Source organism: Xenopus tropicalis, chromosome 2 (genome assembly GCF_000004195.4).
Source record: "Xenopus tropicalis strain Nigerian chromosome 2, UCB_Xtro_10.0, whole genome shotgun sequence".
Classification (NCBI taxonomy): Eukaryota; Metazoa; Chordata; class Amphibia; order Anura; family Pipidae; genus Xenopus; species Xenopus tropicalis.
This window is the reverse complement of record NC_030678.2, coordinates 9200051-9221160: the sequence shown is the minus strand read 5'-3', so window position 1 is coordinate 9221160 and position 21110 is coordinate 9200051. Positions and strand designations below refer to the sequence as shown.

At 46.4% G+C, this 21110-nt stretch overlaps 1 protein-coding gene across 1 annotated transcript in view; it reads left to right on the top strand.

Moving 5' to 3' along the window:
* abcg1 (ATP binding cassette subfamily G member 1) overlaps positions 1-21110 on the top strand; it is a 61304-nt gene that overhangs the window by 14901 nt on the left and 25293 nt on the right. Inside the window, exons 3-4 of the mRNA XM_002942136.5 lie at positions 15722-15839; positions 19070-19202. Of these exons, the coding sequence (XP_002942182.2) occupies positions 15722-15839; positions 19070-19202 (251 nt within the window). The remainder of the gene's footprint in view (positions 1-15721; positions 15840-19069; positions 19203-21110) is intronic.

The window sequence follows — 21110 nt, the reverse complement described above, 5'->3', positions numbered from 1 at the left end:
CCTACTATACCTGCTATCCCACAGCCCCAGTCCCTTCCCAGAGGCTATTATCCCCCCACTGCTACTATAGGCACCATCTCTCCCTACTATACCTGCTATCCCACAGCCCCAGTCCCTTCCGAGAGGCTATTATCCCCCCACTGCTACTATAGGCACCATCTCTCCCTACTATACCTGCTATCCCACAGCCCCAGTCCCTTCCCAGAGGCTATTATCCCCCACTGCTACTATAGGCACCATCTCTCCCTACTATACCTGCTATCCCACAGCCCCAGTCCCTTCCCAGAGGCTATTATCCCCCCACTGCTACTATAGGCACCATCTCTCCCTACTATACCTGCTATCCCACAGCCCCAGTCCCTTCCCAGAGGCTATTATCCCCCACTGCTACTATAGGCACCATCTCTCCCTACTATACCTGCTATCCCACAGCCCCAGTCCCTTCCCAGAGGCTATTATCCCCCCACTGCTACTATAGGCACCATCTCTCCCTACTATACCTGCTATCCCACAGCCCCAGTCCCTTCCCAGAGGCTATTATCCCCCCACTGCTACTATAGGCACCATCTCTCCCTACTATACCTGCTATCCCACAGCCCCAGTCCCTTCCCAGAGGCTATTATCCCCCCACTGCTACTATAGGCACCATCTCTCCCTACTATACCTGCTATCCCACAGCCCCAGTCCCTTCCGAGAGGCTATTATCCCCCCACTGCTACTATAGGCACCATCTCTCCCTACTATACCTGCTATCCCACAGCCCCAGTCCCTTCCCAGAGGCTATTATCCCCCACTGCTACTATAGGCACCATCTCTCCCTACTATACCTGCTATCCCACAGCCCCAGTCCCTTCCCAGAGGCTATTATCCCCCCACTGCTACTATAGGCACCATCTCTCCCTACTATACCTGCTATCCACAGCCCCAGTCCCTTCCGAGAGGCTATTATCCCCCCACTGCTACTATAGGCACCATCTCTCCCTACTATACCTGCTATCCCACAGCCCCAGTCCCTTCCCAGAGGCTATTATCCCCCACTGCTACTATAGGCACCATCTCTCCCTACTATACCTGCTATCCCACAGCCCAGTCCCTTCCCAGAGGCTATTATCCCCCCACTGCTACTATAGGCACCATCTCTCCCTACTATACCTGCTATCCCACAGCCCCAGTCCCTTCCCAGAGGCTATTATCCCCCACTGCTACTATAGGCACCATCTCTCCCTACTATACCTGCTATCCCACAGCCCCAGTCCCTTCCCAGAGGCTATTATCCCCCCACTGCTACTATAGGCACCATCTCTCCCTACTATACCTGCTATCCCACAGCCCAGTCCCTTCCCAGAGGCTATTATCCCCCCACTGCTACTATAGGCACCATCTCTCCCTACTATACCTGCTATCCCACAGCCCCAGTCCCTTCCCAGAGGCTATTATCCCCCACTGCTACTATAGGCACCATCTCTCCCTACTATACCTGCTATCCCACAGCCCCAGTCCCTTCCCAGAGGCTATTATCCCCCCACTGCTACTATAGGCACCATCTCTCCCTACTATACCTGCTATCCCCACAGCCCCAGTCCCTTCCCAGAGGCTATTATCCCCCACTGCTACTATAGGCACCATCTCTCCTACTATACCTGCTATCCCACAGCCCCAGTCCCTTCTCAGAGGCTATTATCCCACTGCTACTATAGGCACCATCTCTCCCTACTATACCTGCTATCCCACAGCCCCAGTCCCTTCCCAGAGGCTATTATCCCCCCACTGCTACTATAGGCACCATCTCTCCCTACTATACCTGCTATCCCACAGCCCCAGTCCCTTCCCAGAGGCTATTATCCCCCACTGCTACTATAGGCACCATCTCTCCCTACTATACCTGCTATCCCACAGCCCCAGCCCCTTCCCAGAGGCTATTATCCCCCCACTGCTACTATAGGCACCATCTCTCCCTACTATACCTGCTATCCCACAGTCCCAGTCCCTTCCCAGAGGCTATTATCCCCCCACTGCTACTATAGGCACCATCTCTCCCTACTATACCTGCTATCCCACAGCCCCAGTCCCTTCCCAGAGGCTATTATCCCCCCACTGCTACTATAGGCACCATCTCTCCCTACTATACCTGCTATCCCACAGCCCCAGTCCCTTCCCAGAGGCTATTATCCCCCCACTGCTACTATAGGCACCATCTCTCCCTACTATACCTGCTATCCCACATCCCCAGTCCCCTTCCCAGAGGCTATTATCCCCCCACTGCTACTATAGGCACCATCTCTCCCTACTATACCTGCTATCCCACAGCCCCAGTCCCTTCCCAGAGGCTATTATCCCCCCACTGCTACTATAGGCACCATCTCTCCCTACTATACCTGCTATCCCACAGCCCCAGTCCCTTCCCAGAGGCTATTATCCCACTGCTACTATAGGCACCATCTCTCCCTACTATACCTGCTATCCCACAGCCCCAGTCCCTTCCCAGAGGCTATTATCCCCCACTGCTACTATAGGCACCATCTCTCCCTACTATACCTGCTATCCCACAGCCCCAGTCCCTTCCCAGAGGCTATTATCCCCCCACTGCTACTATAGGCACCATCTCTCCCTACTATACCTGCTATCCCACAGCCCCAGTCCCTTCCCAGAGGCTATTATCCCCCCACTGCTACTATAGGCACCATCTCTCCCTACTATACCTGCTATCCCACAGCCCCAGTCCCTTCCCAGAGGCTATTATCCCCCCACTGCTACTATAGGCACCATCTCTCCCTACTATACCTGCTATCCCACAGCCCCAGTCCCTTCCCAGAGGCTATTATCCCCCCACTGCTACTATAGGCATCATCTCTCCCTACTATACCTGCTATCCCACAGCCCCAGTCCCTTCCCAGAGGCTATTATCCCCCCACTGCTACTATAGGCACCATCTCTCCCTACTATACCTGCTATCCCACAGCCCCAGTCCCAAGTCATTTAGATATCATTTGTAAACTACATGTCCCATGATCCTAAGTAGGACACATCACCATGAAAACAATATGCCTAAGCCAGGTCCTATTCACACTTTTCAGTCTTTTATGCAAACGACTGTCTGGTTACAAGCCTCAGTGAACAGCTAAAAACAAGGTGAATAACATGAAAAAAAAAAATATATAAATATCTATATATAGCTGTTACAGACTGAAATGCTTTGATGAGCATTTAACCCATTCTGTGCTGAATGCCAGTCTCCCGCTGGCGACGTGTGTTCCTCTCATTCCCTGCCTTGTGCTTCTAATCGTGTGGAATTGGATGTATTTATCTAGTTCGTTATAATCAAGCCGAGGATTTGTCCTATATTCCCTGCTAATCCCCCGGCCGAGCGGCCCCCCAGCCCTGCCAGCAGGTGCATTGCAGTAGAATGGAGTTGCTGTGTGAGCAGAATGGGAGCTGGTTACTCCCGGCCAATGCACTCTAGTAACCTCCAATGGGGATGCTACGTCCTACGGCCCAGCGCTCTGATTGGCTGCTGGGTGCCTTGTTGCTAAGAGGAATGAGGGAAACAGGGAATAAATGGAGTGGAAGAATTGTACCGGCTCCAGCAGACGGTTTATGGTGTATTGTTTGCCCCCATGTGAATAAAATACATATTGTTTACAAAGGCGTATTTGCCTATGGGTATTGGTAGCCATCTGCTGGACTGGACAAGCCCACTCTCTGGCAGTGTATTGGCTGGAGGAGGGTTAACCCTCGCTTGTGCTCTGTTATATGTGGGGAAATGACAGATACAGAGACTGCGGATATGGCTGATGTGTATCTGTGACTGCAATGGGAGACGGTGCAGCAGCTGCTGAATAACTCCCGGCAGCCTCCCCCCCCTCACAGGAGTATGCGGGGGGTTAGGGGCTAATATTTGGTCAGTTTGACTGTGTATGGATAATACTAAGCGAGGCAGGTTGAAGGGTTAGTTTTGGGGTGAATTCAAAGATATTATCACTATGAGCCAGGTCGAGTAGTATCGCACCCCAAGGCAATACTGGCACCCTTACAGGCCATCTTGGGCACCTTCCTGCTTCTACTCAAATCCCACAGACCCCTCCTCGCACTCACAAATCACTCAGCACCCCCCCAACTGGCACATCATCTGGCCCCCCCACCCTCACTCACAAATCACTCAGCCCCCCCACCCGCAAATCACCTGGCCCACCCACACCCTCAAATCACTGAGCCCCCCCCCCCACTGGCACATCATCTGCCCCCCCACCCGCAAATCACTTAGCTTCCCCCATCAGCACATCACCTGACCCCACTCACACCCGCTAATCACTCAGCCCCCCCCCCACTGGCACATCACCTGGCCCCCCCACCCACACTCACAAATCACTCAGCGCCTCCCCACTCGCACATCACCTGGCCCCCCCACACCTGCAAATCACTCAGCCCCCCCCACTCACACATCACCTGCCCCCTCCCCACACTCACAAATCACTCAGCTATTCTTTTGTTTTGTTTCTTTCATTTCTTAGGGGTGTTTCACCATTAAGTTACCTTTGAGTATGTTACAGACTGCCCTATTCCTGGCAGCTTTGCAATTGGACCTCATTATTTATTTCTTTATAGTTTTTGACTTATTTGCCTTCCTCCTCTACATCTTCTCCCTCCTTGTCTGCTCCCCCATTTTATTCCTTAATCCTCCTTGTCTGCTCCCCCATTTTATTCCTTAATCCTCCTTGTCTGCTCCCCCATTTTATTCCTTAATCCTCCTTGTCTGCTCCCCCATTTTATTCCTTAATCCTCCTTGTCTGCTCCCCCATTTTATTTCTTAATCCTCCTTGTCTGCTCCCCCTCTGTAATGCACCCTAGGCCGTGGCTCAATAGAGTTGCCACCCCACCCCTTAAATGCACATTAAATTCACACCCTGTGTGGCTAATTAGCACTTCATTTCGATGCTTGCTGCAGACTGAACTGATTTGTATGTAGCCATGCAGCCTACATCCAATTTAATTGATATGAATTAATAACTAACCACGCAGGATGTGGTTTTACTTCATCTTCCCAAAATACATTCAATACAGATTTTCATTGAATTTGCAGTTATTTGTAGATACAGTCACTACTGAGAGCAGTATCTGTCTAGTTGTTTATATTCCCTGCATTGTTGGTCATGACTCCAGAACTGCTGCCCAGTATATTGTATCAAGAGTCAAAACAAGACAGGGATAAACAGACACTGCTTTCAATGCCGATGATCAATACATTGAACATTTTTAAACGTAAGTTATATTGGAAATATGGTTAGAATCACATTTCCTTTTATGAAGGAGATAGTTTTCGGGTGAAGTTTTCCTGGATTTGGGCGAAGATTCTCTATATCAGGTTCGACCATCTTTCCTGCCTTACTCTCATGGTGAGAATTGGAAAGCTTGTCCCTATCTATGACCCGAGCCTTGGTCTCTTCTTCCACTTCTTTGGGTCACCATAGCTACTGAAGCCCCACAATCTCAGAATATCTTATCTAGGTGACAAAGCGGCCATTGTCTTCAACAACAGTCCTATGAGACACCCCAGGGTTACAAGGGTCAGCTCGCTTGTTATATAATTATTATTTCCTTTATTCTCTTAGTTACCACGGTCAATTTTCGGGTTTTCATAAAATTCATAATATTAGATAATAATACAAATTGATTAGATGCCCAATGTATCCATTACCCTTCCCTTCCTAAATTAGAATCTTCTGGTATTTCCTATACATATATAGCATTTTTGTTGCCACTCAAGCCCTGAAAGCCTTGGTGGATCAATACACTTTGGCAAGTAACCTGCGTTGATAAATTACATACCATGTGATCATGCCAAGGTTTGAGTACGAAACTCATTATCTTCCATCATCTTCAACTTTTGAAGAAACCGTACAAGTTAATGTGTTGGGTTGTCCTTAAGGAAGAATTCATTGAGCCTTTCACGATGAAAACTGTCAGTGATCCTCAACCAGTGGCCCAGGAGCAATATGTTGCTCCCCACCCCCTTTGATGTTGCTCCCAGTGGCCCCAAAGTAGGTGCCATTTTTACATTTCTGGCTTGGAGACACATTTGGAAGCCCAGAGACACAGTTTCACTCCAAGCAGAGCCTTCTACAGGCCAGCAGACCCCATGGGGCTACCAAATAGCCAATAACAGTCCTTATTTGGCACCCCAAAGAACTGTTTTCATGCTTGTGTGGCTCCCCAACACTTTTTACATCTGTGTGTGGCTCATGAGTAAAAAAGGTTGGGAATCCTCAAGGACTAAAGACGTGGGGAAGAGTGACAATGTTGTGAAGAAGGGGCATTGAGCATAGGAAGAAGGGAAAGAAGCGGGGAGAACTGAGAACCATAGCTTGGAAGAGATCCGTTGATGTATCCGTGTGTGATATTTTTAAGAATGAAAGAATATAACTAAAATTGTGAATTGGCCGGCCCAAAACCCCCAGACTTTTTTTTCTGATGTCATCAGTAAGGGTGGAGTCACGCTAAGGTTGTCCAATCCCTTAGTGCCAGTTTTGATCCAGGTTGAGAAGAAGTGGGTTAGGGAAGGATAGGTAACCCGTACCAGCCAATTAGGTATTTGCTTTCAGACAGCAAACTAGTACCGTATTTTTCGGACCATAAGACGCACTTTTTTTCCCCCAGAAGTGGGGGGGAAAAGTCCCTGCGTCTTATGGTCCGAATATAGCCTACCGATATACTTAAAAAAAATGTTTTTACTTGACCGTGTGGTCTCCGCAGGGCCCTCCTCTATTTGCCGGCGCTTAGCTATGGCGCTGTGTGCATGCACAATGACGCGCATGCCCATACGCATGCGCGTCATTGTGCATGCGCCAGAGCTAAGCGCCGGTAAATAGAGGAGGGCCCTGCGGAGACCACACGGGCAAGTAAAAACATTTTTTTAAAGTATATCGGTAGGCTATATGCTGGTACAGATGGGGGCAATATGTTGGGTGAAATATGTTGGGTGCTGCTGGTACAGGTGGGTGAAATATGTTGGGTGCTGCTGGTACAGGTGGGTGAAATATGTTGGGTGCTGCTGGTACAGGTGGGTGAAATATGTTGGGTGCTGCTGGTACAGGTGGGTGAAATATGTTGGGTGCTGCTGGTACAGGTTGGGTTTTAATGCACATAAAATATTTTAGGACACTTTGTTTCAGAATCTTTTTTTCTTCATTTCCCTTCCCAAAAAATTGGTGCGTCTTATGGTCCGGTGCGTCTTATGGTCCGAAAAAAATACGGTAAATGCTACCCACTGACTGGTTGCTATGGGTTACTAGAACTGGAACATTTTTTTCCAATTTTTTCAGCTCTTAACTAATCATCTAATCGTCAAACAAGAAACTTTTTTTTTTTTTTTAAACTCCCTGCCAACCTTGTAGATACAATGGAAGCGGGAGGGTTGAGGAATAAATGGTATCAACCAGAGGGTACGTGACATTTTCTCATACCCACAATTAGCAGAATAATAGGAAGAGAAATGCTCGGATTATATCATTGTAACTCTTCCGACTGTAGTTAAAGCACGTAATGAACCCCAGGGCCCCGGAGCTTCATGAAACAGATCCTTGCCTGCCGGAGTGAGAAGGCAATTAAAGATTGGCATGAAAATGACTGACGGAATCATAACGAGTGTCGGTGCTGCGAGGGGAGCGGATAGGGTGCTGCCACCTGTCTGCTTCTGCCATTTTAGCCAAACACAATGATGTCATTGCTGCAGCGGGGCCCGGGTTACGGATACTGCAGGGTGTCTCTCACCTATACAGTGGGGCCCGGGTTACGGATACTGCAGGGTGTCGCTCACCTATACAGTGGGGCCCGGGTTACGGATACTGCAGGGTGTCTCTCACCTATACAGTGGGGCCCGGGTTACGGATACTGCAGGGTGTCTCTCACCTATACAGTGGGGCCCGGGTTACGGATACTGCAGGGTGTCGCTCACCTATACAGTGGGGCCCGGGTTACGGATACTGCAGGGTGTCTCTCACCTATACAGCGGGGCCAGGGTTACGGATACTGCAGGGTGTCTCTCACCTATACAGCGGGGCCCGGGTTACGGATACTGCAGGGTGTCTCTCACCTATACAGTGGGGCCCCGGGTTACGGATACTGCAGGGTGTCTCTCACCTATACAGTGGGGCCCGGGTTACGGATACTGGCAGGGTGTCGCTCACCTATACAGCGGGGCCCGGGTTACGGATACTGCAGGGTGTCTCTCACCTATACAGTGGGGCCCGGGTTACGGATACTGCAGGGTGTCGCTCACCTATACAGTGGGGCCCGGGTTACGGATACTGCAGGGTGTCTCTCACCTATACAGTGGGGCCCGGGTTACGGATACTGCAGGGTGTCGCTCACCTATACAGTGGGGCCCGGGTTACGGATACTGCAGGGTGTCTCTCACCTATACAGTGGGGCCGGGTTACGGATACTGCAGGGTGTCGCTCACCTATACAGTGGGGCCCGGGTTACGGATACTGCAGGGTGTCTCTCACCTATACAGTGGGGCCCGGGTTACGGATACTGCAGGGTGTCGCTCACCTATACAGTGGGGCCCGGGTTACGGATACTGCAGGGTGTCGCTCACCTATACAGTGGGGCCCGGGTTACGGATACTGCAGGGTGTCTCTCACCTATACAGTGGGGCCCGGGTTACGGATACTGCAGGGTGTCACTCACCTATACAGTGGGGCCCGGGTTACGGATACTGCAGGGTGTCGCTCACCTATACAGTGGGGCCCGGGTTACGGATACTGCAGGGTGTCGCTCACCTATACAGTGTCTGGGAATCAGGGGAGGGCACGGCAGGATGAATTGGGAACTTCTCTTGGAAACCCAGAAATAACTCGATATTTTAATCACCGCCTCCTTGGGATATTCAGCCAATGACTGTCCCTAAGCCTGGTTACTATGCAAAAACTGCTGTTTTTAATAAAACAGTCCTTCTCAAATTAAACATGAAACCCACATTCTTTTTTTTATTAACACACCCGTACCGATAATAAAGGCATTTAAAAATCCCAGCTGTCAATCATATATTGCCTGCCCTGCCTCTATGTCTAAAGGTCCCCATACACCGATTGTAGCTGCCGAAATGGGTCCCTTGGACAGCTTATCGGCCCATGTTGGGGCAGAAACGACGGCCATACCCGACCGATATCTGGCCTGAAATTGGCCAGACATCGATCGGGCAGGTTAAAAGATCCAGTCGGATCGGGGACCGCATCGGCTCGTTGATGTGGTCCCCAAACCGACTGCCCCATTGCCGCCATTTTGCCATTGCCGCCTGGAGCCAAACGATCAAATTAGCCTACATGTTCCCCGATATCGCCCACCCGCAACCTCGCCAAGCGAGCAAATCTTCGCGTGTATGGGCACCTTTAGGCAGACAATTTCACTTTCCATTCATCACTCACTTTCCCCCTCCCTCCTCACTGTCTAATTGTGTAGCCAGTGCATGGGCATGGGCATTTAGTCCCCCATTCTGGCACATACACAAGATTTTGGGGTGATACAAAGCTTACCTTACTAACAGTGTCCACAAAATGGCGCCTCCCTGCTTGCTGTGATTGTGTAATTCCAAGACTGAAGGAAACAAGATTTATATTATTTATATAGTATTAGGGAAGTTATTTTGCTTGACAAACACAATAGAATAGAATTTGGAATTATTCCTTGGGGTGACAGGTCCCTTTGAAGCCCTTGAAGCTGGAAAATCCTGCCCTAAATCATAGCCAGTCATCTGCCATCACGTTACTAGATTTTAGCCCAACCACTACATTACTAAAATCACTAAACCTAGAGGAGTTAAAAAGAAAAAGGAATTTGACGTCGATGTATGTTTTAGAAGTATTCAACATAAATTAGCACCGACCTACACCGCCTACAAGGCGCCATTAATGAGAGAGGTGTCAGTAGTGCTCACAGCTTTTCTGCAATGTGTAAATGATGAAATTAATAAACAAGTCACACACACAAATAGAATATGTCTATATAGAAATATGGTAGCACATCTTTCCCACAGTTCTCTGGGTAGGATTTCCAAAGGGTAAATACTTGTCAGGGAATCATTTAACCATTAAATAAACCCAATAGGGCTGTTCTGCCCCAATAAGGGGTAATTATATCTTAGTTGGGATCAAGTACAGGTACTGTTTTATTATTACAGAGAAAAGGGAATCATTTAACCATTAAATAAACCCAATAGGGCTGTTCTGCCCCCAATAAGGGGTAATTATATCTTAGTTGGGATCAAGTACAGGTACTGTTTTATTATTACAGAGAAAAGGGAATCATTTAACCATGAAATAAACCCAATAGGGCTGTTCTGCCCCCAATAAGGGGTAATTATATCTTAGTTGGGATCAAGTACAGGTACTGTTTTATTATTACAGAGAAAAGGGAATCATTTAACCATGAAATAAACCCAATAGGGCTGTTCTGCCCCAATAAGGGGCAATTATATCTTAGTTGGGATCAAGTACAGGTACTGTTTTATTATTACAGAGAAAAGGGAATCATTTAACCATTAAATAAACCCAATAGGACTGTTCTGCCCCAATAAGGGGTAATTATATCTTAGTTGGGATCAAGTACAGGTACTGTTTTATTATTACAGAGAAAAGGGAATCATTTAACCATTAAATAAACCCAATAGGGCTGTTCTGCCCCCAATAAGGGGTAATTATATCTTAGTTGGGATCAAGTACAGGTACTGTTTTATTATTACAGAGAAAAGGGAATCATTTAACCATTAAATAAACCCAATAGGGCTGTTCTGCCCCCAATAAGGGGTAATTATATCTTAGTTGGGATCAAGTACAGGTACTGTTTTATTATTACAGAGAAAAGGGAATCATTTAACCATTAAATAAACCCAATAGGACTGTTCTGCCCCAATAAGGGGTAATTATATCTTAGTTGGGATCAAGTACAGGTACTGTTTTATTATTACAGAGAAAAGGGAATCATTTAACCATTAAATAAACCCAATAGGGCTGTTCTGCCCCCAATAAGGGGTAATTATATCTTAGTTGGGATCAAGTACAGGTACTGTTTTATTATTACAGAGAAAAGGGAATCATTTAACCATTAAATAAACCCAATAGGGCTGTTCTGCCCCCAATAAGGGGTAATTATATCTTAGTTGGGATCAAGTACAGGTACTGTTTTATTATTACAGAGAAAAGGGAATCATTTAACCATGAAATAAACCCAATAGGGCTGTTCTGCCCCCAATAAGGGGTAATTATATCTTAGTTGGGATCAAGTACAGGTACTGTTTTATTATTACAGAGAAAAGGGAATCATTTAACCATGAAATAAACCCAATAGGGCTGTTCTGCCCCAATAAGGGGCAATTATATCTTAGTTGGGATCAAGTACAGGTACTGTTTTATTATTACAGAGAAAAGGGAATCATTTAACCATTAAATAAACCCAATAGGACTGTTCTGCCCCAATAAGGGGTAATTATATCTTAGTTGGGATCAAGTACAGGTACTGTTTTATTATTACAGAGAAAAGGGAATCATTTAACCATTAAATAAACCCAATAGGGCTGTTCTGCCCCCAATAAGGGGTAATTATATCTTAGTTGGGATCAAGTACAGGTACTGTTTTATTATTACAGAGAAAAGGGAATCATTTAACCATTAAATAAACCCAATAGGGCTGTTCTGCCCCCAATAAGGGGTAATTATATCTTAGTTGGGATCAAGTACTGGTACTGTTTTATTATTACAGAGAAAAGGGAATCATTTAACCATTAAATAAACCCAATAGGACTGTTCTGCCCCAATAAGGGGTAATTATATCTTAGTTGGGATCAAGTACTGGTACTGTTTTATTATTACAGAGAAAAGGGAATCATTTAACCATGAAATAAACCCAATAGGGCTGTTCTGCCCCAATAAGGGGTAATTATATCTTAGTTGGGATCAAGTACAGGTACTGTTTTATTATTACAGAGAAAAGGGAATCATTTAACCATTAAATAAACCCAATAGGGCTGTTCTGCCCCCAATAAGGGGTAATTATATCTTAGTTGGGATCAAGTACAGGTACTGTTTTATTATTACAGAGAAAAGGGAATCATTTTTAAAAAATTAGAAGTATTTGCTTATAATGAAGTCTATGTACCCTGTACTGAGTGGAGCGTTGCATATCAGTAACTACCAGAAAGGAAGTGTGGTGGGTGTTGTAGGGTACGACAAGGTGCTAGTTTTGCCCTGGTGCACACATTAATTGTAGATGGCCTTGGCTATACCATAATGGCTTCTCTAAGCTCCAGTGCCAAATATTGTTGCATTATATCCAAGAATGTTCTTCGACTCTCTGCTGACTCCCGCCATATTGAATTTCCTTCAAAATGTGGTAGATCAACAGACAATGTTGAGAAAATCAATAGCCTCCTACTTACAGTGTTATTCAACCCGAACGACTGGTGTATAAATAGAGCTGCTTGCGGCCTCCTCTGCTTGCTAAGTGCCTTCATATAGTAGCTCAGTCCTCTCTACAGGTCCGGCTAATGAATCTTAAGAGGCGACGCTGCAATGATCCAAGACCTGCCCATCCCCATTAAAGATAAAACGGCAGCTGATAAATATTTATGAGGCAGAGGAAGGTCATTAAAATAATATTCTGCTTTGAATAAAAATGCTCGGTAGAACGATGTTCTCTTTAGAAATGCAGACGGTAATACTGCGTCTAACACAAATGTCAAGCTTCATTGCGTTCCAATTGTTCTGAATGTTCAGCATCTCCAACCAACTGGTAGGCACCTACACCACATACCTTGTGGTTTTTTTTAATCAAAATGAATCATATGGATAGATACAGTATTACTAGCAGTATGGAAGGAAGGCTTTCTCAGTGAAAGAGATGAATGGCCGTTGCCTTGACATATCACTAGCAATTCAGGAGGTGGGATGGATGCACCACTATAAGAAAGTCCAAGTAATGTCTTTAAATGCAAGTACCTTTAATGAATGGTGTCAATGTAGCCAATGCCGGTGTCCTTTTTCCAGTTAACACAACTGTGGTTGCAGTCATAAATTCCACTTAGGGACTTGTCCCAACAGGAGGTAGTGCCATTTCTGGCTTTGGTTTCACCCATGGTGCCATGAAACTCCCTTTTGAATGCTAGACCCCTTTGAACCTCTTGACCAGGGGGTCCTCAAACTTCTGAACCAAGGGGCCGTATCAAGGGCCCCTCGGACTGTTGCGGGGCTGGACCGCCATCACCAGCACCCCACCCCCCCCGGCGGCAAACTGTGGCCCAAACTGATCACATTCCACTCACCTCCCCTGCACACCAACCCCCCCCCAGCCGCCGCCACCATCGTCAACCTGTGGCCCAAACTGCCAAACTGGTCGCATTCCCCCCCAACCCCTCCCCCCCAGCGCTCCGTTCATGCCCGCTGTGTCCTACCTGTTCCAGTTCCCCCCGGCCTGCCGTCCTTCCTCCCTCTCAGCTCCCCTGTCCCCCTCCCTGCTGAGTCCTCTCTCTCCCCTGCCAGGGGTGAGGACGCATCGGGAGCGGGTAAATTCCCCTGGGGGGCCGAATCCAGCCCGCGGGCCATAGTTTGAGGACTGCTGCTCTTGATAGTGAGCTACAACATATTGGGAGATCTATGGAAAGTGAAACTAAAAAAAAAACATGCAATGGTCTAAGCCAGCATGGGTTAGGCAAGGCTAAACTAGCACTTTTCAGCTAACCTAACCCAACGAGGGCTTATGTATTTGATCATGTGGAGGACAATGACGAGAAAGATTCATGGAAAGTGGTTCCTTTAGCCAGTTTTACAGGATAGAGTAGTTCCTATCTGTGAGTGACCCAGTTGAGGTGCCAGAATATGTTAGCTCTAAATAAACATATTAGCCCTTAAGTAACTTCTAGAATGTAATTTTATGACCCAGCTGCCGTGTAAGGTATAATGGTTAATGGATGTGCAGGGAAAGTTCAGTGACCTACATTGCACAGAGCAATCAATAACTGGCAAGGATGTGTAATAACCAGGGTGCCGAGACTCATATAGATCCTACTAATGCGTGGTTCAAATTACAGTAGCCTCCCATCCATGCATTATTATACTGTAGGGTAATGTCTTTTCCACCTGCTCGGGGTAATGCAATAATAGAAGCTCTGAAGGGGCCTCATCACAACCAACTGGATCTTTGGAAGCACAGTAAAAGCTATTTGATGATTGGTTGCTATGACTAGAACTGGAGAAAATGTTATTGTATTAGTCTTTTAACCACAAAGGAGGGAACTAAGCATGATACAGGTATGGGATCCGTTATCCGGAAACCCGTTATCTAAAAAGCTCCCAATTACGGAAAGCCCGTCTCCCATAGACTCCATTTTAATGAGATAATTTAGATTTTAAAACTGATTTTCTTTCTCTCTGTAATAATAAAACAGTACCTGTACTTGATCCCAACTAAGATATAATTACCCCTTATTGGGGCAGAACAGCCCTATTGGGTTTATTTAATGGTTAAATGATTCCCTTTTCTCTGTAATAATAAAACAGTACCTGTACTTGATCCCAACTAAGATATAATTACCCCTTATTGGGGCAGAACAGCCCTATTGGGTTTATTTCATGGTTAAATGATTCCCTTTTCTCTGTAATAATAAAACAGTACCTGTACTTGATCCCAACTAAGATATAATTACCCCTTATTGGGGGCAGAACAGCCCTATTGGGTTTATTTCATGGTTAAATGATTCCCTTTTCTCTGTAATAATAAAACAGTACCTGTACTTGATCCCAACTAAGATATAATTACCTCTTATTGGGGGCAGAACAGCCCTATTGGGTTTATTTAATGGTTAAATGATTCCCTTTTCTCTGTAATAATAAAACAGTACCTGTACTTGATCCCAACTAAGATATAAGGGCATTCCCCAACCTCACTGCCATCACCGTGAGGAACCCCCTACGCTGCTTCACATGAAAGCTCTGTTGGTGAAAGGACCAGACAGGGATATATCTAGGGGTGGCCAGGTGACACCAAGGGGCAAGGCAGTGACATTTCAGCCTGTAATTGACTGAATTGTGTCCGTGTATCAATATATATCCATCCTTCAGACTTCTGAAATCCAAACAGGTGTGTAAAAACTGTACTGTCAGGTTAGAAAACGAACAGGTGGAAACTCAACTTCCAGTTTAATTGGAGATGGGCTCCAGTTGTATCCACTGCAATTGCACCTGATGTGTAAAAATGGACAAAAATGTGTTTTGGTGCAAACAAAAGAGAAGGAGCTTTCCAGTGGGCAGGGTTTTATAGAGATTGGGCTTAGACTCTAAGCCAAATCAGAAGCAATTTTACAGAAGCCAACAAATAAAGATTTTTCATTCACCTCTTAATATTTCCATTAAAAAAAGGAAAATAAAAAAGGAAAGATATAGTGGACCTTTGAATTCATACTGTAATTACATCTCTTAAATCCCTGCAATAAACCCGTGCCAGCTCCTAATCACTCCCGCCCTTGCTATTGGCTCTGACGGGGTTCCTGGCATACGGTGAATGGCTCCTCTGCTGATTTCTTTACAGATGACTCATTGCTATTATTGCAAACCCACTCAATCATTGAGTCCGGGATGAAATAAAATCATCGAATTACCCCATATCCCCCCATGTAATCAGCCCTCGTGTGATTCTTCTGCTATACGTTTGAATACATATATTCCTCTCTTTCCTTCAGGCTACAAAACCCTCCTGAAGGGGATCTCGGGAAAATTCCACTGCGGAGAACTTGCGGCAATCATGGGACCGTCGGGGGCGGGAAAGTCAACTCTAATGAACATCTTGGCAGGTTACAGGTATGTGCCACGTGTAAAACAGGCATTTACTGCTGTACAGCAGGGTTTAAGCTCATATTGTTATTTTTATTTGTACCAGTGGTGATAGTTTTGAAGTCTGAATATTAAAACTATGGCTGCACCGAATCCCGGATTTAGTTCAGGATTCAGGCCAAATCCAGGCTTTTTTTAAATGATTCGGTTTCAGGGGGGGTTCGGCCGAATTCCTCAGGGTGGGTTCAGGGGGGGTTCGGCCGAATCCCTCAGGGAGGGTTCAGGGGGGGTTCGGCCGAATCCCTCAGGGTGGGTTCAGGGGGGGTTCGGCCGAATCCCTCAGGGTGGGTTCGGGGGGGGTTCGGCCGAATCCCTCAGGGTGGGTCCGGGGTGGGTACGGCCGAATCCCTCAGGGTGGGTTCAGGGGGGGTTCGGCCGAATCCCTCAGGGTGGGTTCAGGGGGGGTTCGGCCGAATCCCTCAGGGTGGGTTCAGGGGGGGTTCGGCCGAATCACTCAGGGTGGGTTCAGGGGGGGTTCGGCCCAATCCCTCAGGGTGGGTTCAGGGGGGGTTCGGCCGAATCCCTCAGGGTGGGTTCAGGGGGGGTTCGGCCGAATCCCTCAGGGTGGGTTCAGGGGGGGTTCGGCCGAATCCCTCAGGGTGGGTTCAGGGGGGGTTCGGCCGAATCCCTTAGGGAGGGTTCAGGGGGGGTTCGGCCGAATCCCTCATTGAGGGTTCAGGGGGGGTTTGGCCGAATCCCTCAAGGTGGGTTCAGGGGGGGTTCGGCCCAATCCCTCAGGATGTGTTCAGGGGGGGTTCGGCCGAATCCCTCAGGGTGGGTTCAGGGGGGGTTCGGACGAATCCCTCAGGGTAGGTTCAGGGGGGGTTCGGACTAATTCCTCAGGGTGGGTTCAGGGGGGGTTCGGATGAATCCCTCAGGGTGGGTTCAGGGGGGGTTCGGCCAAATCCCTCAGGGTGGGTTTGGGGGTTCGGCCGAACCCAAAAAAGTGGGTTCGGTGCATCCCTAATTAAAACTTATAGCACAGAGCAAGAAGCCAATCAGAGAAAAAACTGCCAACCAAATTATTGCTCCCCAAGTGACAATAGGTACAGGTAGGGGGTCTTTTGTTGGGTTAGAATGACAAGATCACAGGATAAGTTGTTAGCTATGCTGGGAAAGGGTGGCCTGGTTGGCTGGAACGGACAGAGAATATAGAAGTCTACAGGGAGGGAAATGTATTTCATGCTGTCCTTTGCTCATTGACTGGGTTTTATGGGTTAAGGGGTATTGTCCTGGAGTTTGGGGTGTTATCCCTTAGTCATACTGGAGGATGATTAGTCGGGATGCGCCAAATCCACTTATAGTCACGTGATCTAAAGCCACTTGATTTTAAGGGTCTCGATTCAATTTGACCCGGCACTTGGATTCAGCTGAATGGAAATACCGTCAGAAATGATGGATTCAGCTAAGTTCCAAACAGAACCTGGTTATCTGGCTCATCCCTAGTGATTAGTGAATGCTTGCAGGGGTTGGAAGGGGTCTGCATTCCCCTTTTTTCCCCTGTACTTCAACAGGACCACATGGTGGGTAACACTTATATAAAGTGTGTATGAAGATTCTCATTCATCCAGGTCATGATATACAGTATCTAGTAGAATTAAGTCTAAAAACAACTGGACTGTTCTGAGTTTTTTTTCTTGAAAACGTTCCACCCCTCATCCGAGTGGCTTCTTCAGTTCAAATGACTGGTAGGGAATTCCCCGGTATTTAAACTCTTGATAGTAGTACAGTCACAGGCATCCAATCACAATTCCATTAAACTTATTCAGTTAGGTGTTGGCTGAAACTGACAGGTGTAAGAAGGTATGGTCCAATCACAATGGTACCAAGATTCTCATTGATGAAGATGTTAATCCTTCAAAGTACATGACTGGAAGTGTGAACTGTTGTGAAACCCCCGGGGTAAAGATGTCAACGCGCCATTGTATGTTGGTGATAAGCGGTGTCGCAGGCCCCCTCCTCTGTGCAGGGATGGTTTTTCCAGGCTGGCATAAATGACTTAAATAGACTTAGAAATAGACTTAATTCTACTAGATACTGTAATTATATAAAGTATTACATTCCCTCTGCTGTTCTATTGCTGCCATCTGGCCTTACTATACTTATGTACTCTGCATTTTCTACTTTGGTGCCAGACAGGGCTATAATACAGCACAGCCCTTAACAGTAGCCATTATTTGGAACCCTACACACTGCTTGTTCTGCACTAACACTTGGACTAAAAGCAAGAGGCTACATATTATTATCTCTGTGGATAAATATATAAACAATACACTAACATCAGTGGTGGAAAGTTGCTCAGCCTTGGGGGGTAGTTACAAAATTAAAGAATGCATTATTGATAACCCTTGGCAACAAAATGCCGGTGTTTGGCAGTGATGGAACAGTCATGTTCTTCCTTTCTATGTTCTCATCTCAGGTGCTTCCTGCAGCCCAGCAGTGCCATGGAGAGGAGACCATTAAATGATAAATGTACAAGTGTAACTTAATGGGCAATGTCTAAAGAGACCCCTTGTGTCTTCTTAAAGGGGACATGTCACTCACACATAAAAAGCTGTATACCCACATTCTTTTTTCAATTAAATTATCCGTACCTGTTATAAATGCATTTAAAAATCTGAGCTGTCAATCACATTTTGCCTGCCCCGCCTCTATGCCTGCGGCATAGAGGCGGGGCAGGCAAAATATGATTGACAGCTCAGATTTTTAATTACAATTACTTTCATTTTCGTTTCAGCACTTCCTAGATGGCAAATGCATAAGATTTTGGGGTGATACAAAGCTTCCCTTACTAATACTGTACACAAAATGGCGTCGGCCTGCTGGCTGTGACTGCCAATTCCAAGACTAAAGGGGAAAAAAATTCAATAGTTTATATGGTATAAGTAACATTTATTTTGCTCAACTAATATGATAGAAAAGGATTTGGAATTATTTTTTACGGTGACAGGCCCCCTTTCAGTTTCTCCCTAGCGTCCAAAGTAACCATGTATGATTAAATAAGGAATCAACTAATTCTGCAACATGCTTGGTTAGCCCATTCCCAACATCCACATCTTATTTGTAGAACTAAATCGATTAAGGTGCCGTGTGTTCAGGGCCCTATAGGAACAGGCAGGGGATAAGTGGCCCTACAATTCTAGACATTGTTGCTGGAAGACTTTTATTTACCTTGATTTTTGTCATCTTTATTTCAGGGAGACCGGAATGAAGGGCGAAGTCCTCATTAATGGACAGCCTCGTGACTTGCGTTCCTTCCGCAAAGTGTCCTGCTACATTATGCAAGATGACATGCTCCTGCCTCACCTGACTGTGCAGGAAGCCATGATGGTAATTATTATTATTATTTATATATAGTGATGGACGAAATGTTTCACCAGGCGTGGATTTGCCACGCGTCCAAAAATTGTCGCCCGCATCAAAACAGTATAGATTGTAAACTCTACGGGGCATATAGATTGTAAGCTCTATGGGGCAGGGACCTCCTTCATCTTGTGTTTCTGACTCTTATTGCAACTGTACCTTGTATTTATTTGTATTTATTGTTGTACTTTGTATTTATCCATTATCTTTAACCCCCTGTTTGTATTAATGTATTCTACTGTACAGCGCTGTGTACATAAGTAGCACTTTATAAATAAAGATATACATACAAAACAGTAGTCGCGCATCAAAAAAGAATAGTCTTGGGTGTCAAAAGAATAGCCGGGGGGTGTCAAAAGAATAGCCGGGGGTGTCAAAAGAATAGCCGGGGGTGTCAAAAGAATAGCCGGGGATGACAAAAGAATAGCCGGGGGTGACAAAAGAATAGCCGGGGGTGACAAAAGAATGGCTGGGGGTGTCAAAAGAATAGCCGGGGGTGTCAAAAGAATAGCCGGGGGTGACAAAAGAATAGCCGGGGGTGACAAAAGAATAGCCGGGGGTGTCAAAAGAATAGCCGGGGGTGTCAAAAGAATAGCCGGGGGTGTCAAAAGAATAGCCGGGGGTGACAAAAGAATAGCCGGGGGTGTCAAAAGAATAGCCGGGGGTGACAAAAGAATAGCCAGGGGTGTCAAAAGAATAGCCGGGGGTGTCAAAAGAATAGCCGGGGTGACAAAAGAATAGCCGGGGTGACAAAAGAATGGCCGGGGGTGTCAAAAGAATAGCCGGGGGTGACAAAAGAATGGCCGGGGGTGTCAAAAGAATAGCCGGGGGTGACAAAATAATAGCCGGGGGTGACAAAAGAATAGCCGGGGTGACAAAAGAATAGCCGGGGGTGTCAAAAGAATAGCCGAGGTGTCAAAAGAATAGCCGGGGGTGACAAAAGAATAGCCGGGGGTGACAAAGGAATAGCCGGGGGTGTCAAAAGAATAGCCGGGGGTGACAAAAGAATAGCCGGGGGTGTCTAAAGAATAGCCGGGGGTGACAACAGAATAGCCGGGGGTGACAAAAGAATAGCCGGGGGTGTCAAAAGAATAGCCGGGGGTGACAAAAGAATAGCCGCGCAACAAATCTGTCAAATCATCGTAAGGTTAGTGGGCACCGAACAATCACACATCTGGCGATTTTTCATCCAACATTGGCCAGAAAATTTTCATTGTTGACAATAGAATCTGCCCATTCTCCAACTGTTTACAGGGCCAAGCAGGTAGGTTTCCTAGCTTTAACTAGACTATATCACTTGAAATGGTTGTTTTTGTTGATGGACAAATCCTCCTGGGATCATAGCAGTCACAGTGCACACAAACAAGCCAAGGCACACATACATGCTAGGCCCCATCAGCCAATGAATGAGTTCTGCCTTTTGCTCCCACACTACTTCCTGTTACAGTCAGAGCTGCATCACTTCCTGTCAGCTGATCTCTGAGGGAGCACACAGCCCATCACTAAATGGCGGCTCAAGGGAAAGGATGTAAAAGGGCAATATTTACTGATATATATATTCCAGTTTGGGGAGATTCTTTAATAGGTCACTTAATATGATATAAACTGTCTGTTGGTTACGTATTCATTCTCCAGGATCAGCTTGGTCCTACGATAATCAAAAGATCTTTTTTTAATGTGTATGTGTTTAGAGTGTATCCCTGAGGAACAGCCATCTCGCTTGCTCAGAATACAATAACTGCATTGTATGGGAGCCATAGAATCATTTCTCTTTCTTATCTCCTGCCGTTCATTGCCTGATGGAAAGGTTGTCAAGATTACATGGGCCTGGGAAACCTACGGTTTTTCAATGATGTTAAATTATAACCCTTCGAG